This window comes from Electrophorus electricus, chromosome 8 (assembly GCF_013358815.1).
Source record: "Electrophorus electricus isolate fEleEle1 chromosome 8, fEleEle1.pri, whole genome shotgun sequence".
Taxonomy (NCBI): Eukaryota; Metazoa; Chordata; class Actinopteri; order Gymnotiformes; family Gymnotidae; genus Electrophorus; species Electrophorus electricus.
The window spans coordinates 3,355,762-3,360,787 of record NC_049542.1 but is presented as its reverse complement, the minus strand read 5'-3'; the positions used below and the strand labels follow the sequence as shown (position 1 = coordinate 3,360,787).

General features: G+C 50.4%; 1 protein-coding gene across 1 annotated transcript in view; it reads left to right on the top strand.

The window, feature by feature from the left end:
* The window catches only part of LOC113590782 (prospero homeobox protein 1-like), a 23,453-nt gene extending 18,427 nt beyond the window's left edge, over positions 1 to 5,026 (top strand). The window contains exon 5 of the mRNA XM_035528780.1: positions 3,525 to 5,026. Within this exon, the coding sequence (XP_035384673.1) occupies positions 3,525 to 3,710 (186 nt within the window). The 3' untranslated portion in view covers positions 3,711 to 5,026. The remainder of the gene's footprint in view (positions 1 to 3,524) is intronic.

Sequence of the window (5,026 nt, the reverse complement as noted above, 5' to 3'; positions counted from 1 at the left end):
CAATAAATTACTATTTCACACACACACACATAGTTGCGTCTGTCACACGACACGGATGAAGTCAAAAAAGACCTTTTTTTCAGGCGCGCTGCTCGAGATTGATTTGTTCCTTTTGGTCTGCCGTTTTTGGAGTGCCTCCCGCCTGTTTAGTACGCTAAATGGACGCTCGCTTCAGGAAACACGCCCGCTGCACACGGAAACCGGAGGATGCGTCCCGCTAACACACGCGTACGAACCTTCGGCGGTCAGGTTGTGTGTAAGGTCAGGACCGCCAGCGGTCCATGGCAGACTGACCGGGAAGGGGCGGAGTTTTTGAGTTGATCCTGTTCGGGCGTCAACTGTCGTCACATTCTGGCGGTTTGCAAGGGCTGATGGGAAAACGGATGGGTGTCTGGGACTAAGGGCGGTAGGGGCAGAGGTGGCTGTGTGCCACTGAAATACCCCCATAAGACAGACAAACACACACACACACACACGCGTGCGCGCGCGCGATCAATCACAATCGTGTGATATAGATGTTTACACATTCCCTAAAGAGAGGAAAGCGTGTTGAGGACAAGAATAAACCACTCGAGCTTTTCTTTCACCCTTCTCCTCTGTTTCTGTGCCTCTCTCTCTCTCTCTCTCTCTCTCTCTCTCTCTCTCTCTCTCTCCATTTATCTCTGTCTCACCTTCCATTCCATCATTCTATCCTTCTCCCTCCGGTTTCTTCCCAATCACACCAACTGTTCAGTTACACACACCCACACACTCACACACACTCACACACACCCTCACACACACACACACACACACACACACACACTCTTCACTGTCTTTCCTTGACATTGCTGCATCTCGGCAGTCAGCGTTCCACTGTCCTATCACAGTAAGACCGTCAGGAGAAATTCCGTGCAGGAGAGTTCGTAGCAATGCGCCACTCCTCCCCCCCCCCCCCCCACACACACACACCACACACACTCCCCCCCCCCCACACACACACCACACACAGCTTCTGGAATCACCCCACAAATACCAGACACACAGGCTCAGTAACACAGGCACACAGGCTCAGTAACACAGGCACACAGGCTCGTTAACCCAGGAACACAGGCTCAGTAACCCAGGAACACAGGCTCAGTAACACAGGCACACAGGCTCAGTAACACAGGCACACAGGCTCAGTAACCCAGGAACACAGGCTCAGTAACACAGGCACACAGGCTCAGTAACCCAGGAACACAGGCTCAGTAACACAGGCACACAGGCTCGTTAACCCAGGAACACAGGCTCAGTAACCCAGGAACACAGGCTCAGTAACACAGGCACACAGGCTCAGTAACACAGGCACACAGGCTCAGTAACCCAGGAACACAGGCTCAGTAACACAGGCACACAGGCTCAGTAACCCAGGAACACAGGCTCAGTAACACAGGCACACAGGCTCAGTAACACAGGCACACAGGCTCAGTAACACAGGAACACAGGCTCGTTAACACAGGAACACAGGCTCAGTAACCCAGGAACACAGGCTCAGTAACCCAGAAACACAGGCTCAGTAACCCAAACACACAGGTTTAATAACACAGGAACACAGGCTCAGTAACCCAAACACACAGGCCCAGTAACCCAGGAACACAGGCTCAGTAACACAGGAACACAGGCTCAGTAACACAGGAACACAGGTTTAATAACACAGGCACCACAGAGAACTGGTGGGGAAGTAAAAAGGTGTTTAGTCAATCAATCAGTGAGAGAGCAGAGAACTGTACTACACACACTGTGAGAGACAGAGTGTGACGGATGATGACAAAGTGCTTCAGCAACCCTGTGGAACACACGTGTGTGAATACACGCTTATTGTGTGTGTGTGTGGGGAAAGGTACATACAAATTTCTCCTGTTCACACAGAGCTGTGCCAATACAGTACATAAAATCACACACTCTCTCCCTCTCTCTCTCACACACACACACACACACACACACACACACACACACACACACACACACACACACACACTGGCTCATTTTTTCACCCTTGGTTGAGAGGCACTCCTGTGCCAAGATAGTAGTGTTGCAGTGGCTGCTGATATGTGTGTGTGTGTGTGTGTGTGTGTGTGGCTGCTAACCTTGCCGTGTCCTAACACTGTTGATGAGTATCTGCAGGGTGCATGAGTGCAGTCTGCCCCCCACCCCTCACACACACACACACACACACACACACACACACACACACACACACACATACTGGATAGTGCCATGTACACCACTAGAGATTGTTTAGCTCGCTGTTTGTGCGATCCCTTACCCACAAGGCTTTGCTAGCAAAGCCCCCCGTCTCTCCGGCTCACGGGGGTCTCTGAGTGCGAATGCTTCCTCGGCGCCCTTCACCTGTGTCTGTCTGTCCGTCCTCCGCGGAGGGCCGTAGGGGAGCGCGGAGGGGATGTGAGAGAGGGCTGAGCAGAGGGAGAGAGGAGGAGCAGAGGAGGGGTAGAGTTGTGGAGTGGAGGAGGAGTAGAGGAGGAGTGGAGGAGGAGAGGAGGAGTGGAGTAGAGGAGGAGTGGAGGAGTAGAGGAGGAGTGGAGGAGTAGAGGAGGAGTGGGGGAGTAGAGCAGTGGAGGAGGAGAGGAGGAGTGGAGTAGAGGAGGAGTAGAGGAGTAGAAGAGGAGTAGAGGAGGAGTAGAGCAGTAGAGGAGTGGAGTAGAGGAGGAGTAGAGGAGGAGTGGAGGAGGAGAGGAGGAGTGGAGTAGAGGAGGAGGAGTGGAGGAGGGGTAGAGGAGGAGTGGAGGAGTGGAGGAGGAGTAGAGGAGAAGGAGTGGAGGGGTAGAGGAGGAGGAGTGGAGGAGTAGAGGAGGAGTGGAGGAGTGGAGGAGGAGTAGAGGAGAAGGAGTGGAGGGGTAGAGGAGGAGGAGTGGAGGGGTAGAGGAGGAGTGGAGGAGTGGAGGAGGAGTAGTGGAGGAGGAGTAGAGGAGGAGGAGTGGAGGAGTAGAGGAGGAGTGGAGGAGTGGAGGAGGAGTAGTGGAGGGGTAGAGGAGGAGGAGTGGAGGAGTAGAGGAGGAGTGGAGGAGTGGAGGAGGAGTAGAGGAGAAGGAGTGGAGGGGTAGAGGAGGAGAGGATCCTCTGTGTTAGTGTTCTTCTGCTCTCTTCTGCTTTACCACTGCTTTTTCGTTCACCTCAGATTTATGACCATGTTAAATACACACACACACACACTCACACACACACACCACTCACACACACACACACACACACACACACACACACACACATACACACACACACACACCTGTCGTGGTTTCACTTCCTCCTTTTCTCCTGACTCGCTGGTGCGCTTGTTTGCGTGCGTAGGCCTACTCACACACACCAGGAAGTCGCACAAGACATTGTGCACGGAGGGCCGCGTTACAGGAAGCGAAAGCAAGCCGGCGTGACCTGCGACACCCCATATCTCCACTCTGTGCTCGTGTGTGTGTGTGTGCGTGTGCGTGTGTGTGTGTGTGTGTGTGTGTGTGTGCGTGCTGAACCTCTCTTCCCCTCTCCTGCAGGTGCCTGAGCGTTTCTTGGAGGTGGCCCAGATAACCTTGCGGGAGTTCTTCAACGCAATCGTGGCTGGTAAAGACGTCGACCCCTCCTGGAAGAAGGCCATCTACAAGGTCATCTGCAAGCTGGACTCGGAGGTCCCCGAGGTGTTCAAATCGCCCACCTGTCTCCAGGAACTCCTCCACGAGTAAACGTTTCCCGCCTCCTCCCCCGAAAAACACCCGATGGTTTGAGCTTCGTTTTCGAGTTGTTTTTTTTTCCGGGTTCTCCTTCTTTTTCTCCTTTCCGGCTCGTTTTTCCGAACGGATGGCACATGAAGTAGCATTCCTGAGCTCCTCCCGCTGGGCCGATCCAGCCATCCGGTTTGCGTCTTCTCCCTTTTATTTTTCCCGTGATTTCATATTTGCCACTCTGTCTGGAATTGTTACTAAAGCCAAACGACACCCTGAACTGGTGTGACTGACGTAAGTTCACTCGGGCTTGTTAAACTGAAGTGTGTATTTTTCTGGAGAATAGGGCATTGCATTTATAGGGTGTATAGAACTATTATTATTGTTATTATTATTATTATTATTATTGTTATTTTATTATTCTTGGTGTTATTGTTGCTGTTGCTGTTCTTGCCTGGGTAAGACTGACACTTTTTCTCTCACGATAAGGTTGCAAGAAAAATAAATTATTATTCCAAAATGTAAATCTCTATATGCAAAACTATATTACTGACTCAAAGCCTGAAAGGACTTTTATGCTAGAATAGTTTTCATTTGGTCCATTGCTTCCTGATTGCATGGGTCCAAGGGTTGATGTTTTGGCTGCTTTGACCTACAGTTCAATGCCCCATGTCGAAGCAGCCGATTGGCCACTGTAACCCCACCCTATTACATCACTTCCTTTGATTATTATTGTTGGGTTTTCTTGATTGTTTTTTTCAACATGGTCATTGTAGATTTCTGGATTCTCTGGTTTGCACAGGAAACGATAAAACGTCATTTAAATGGAGCCAGTTCAATTTTCCAGTGGCTTCAAAACCAGCGTGCTCGCGCGCGCACACACACACACACACACACACACACACCTCAAGAACGCGCATTAACAAGCCCTTCAGCGTCTCATTCCAGAGGAATCATTCTAGACCTTCGAGTGTGTGTGTGAGTGTGTGTGCGCGCTTGCTTGTCCGTGCGCGTGTGTGTGTGTGTGTGTAGTTTGGAGACAGCATGCAGTTGGCCTCAGGCTCTTTTCAGAATGAGCGATCTTTTTTTTTTGCTGTGTGGTATTTAGTTCAGTATTTTTATGGTGTTTCTTGAATACAGACCTGCTATAAATGACTGAACAGTGTTTGAAAAGGACAACACACAATATGAATTCAATCCTTGCATACCTTTTTTCCCCCTGGATGTTACGAGTTTGTACTGTATGGATATGAATTTTAAAAATGCACTTACCTGTTCAGTGGAGGCAATGACATTGGATTTTATTTAATAAAGATTGAAAATATACTTGAAACGAA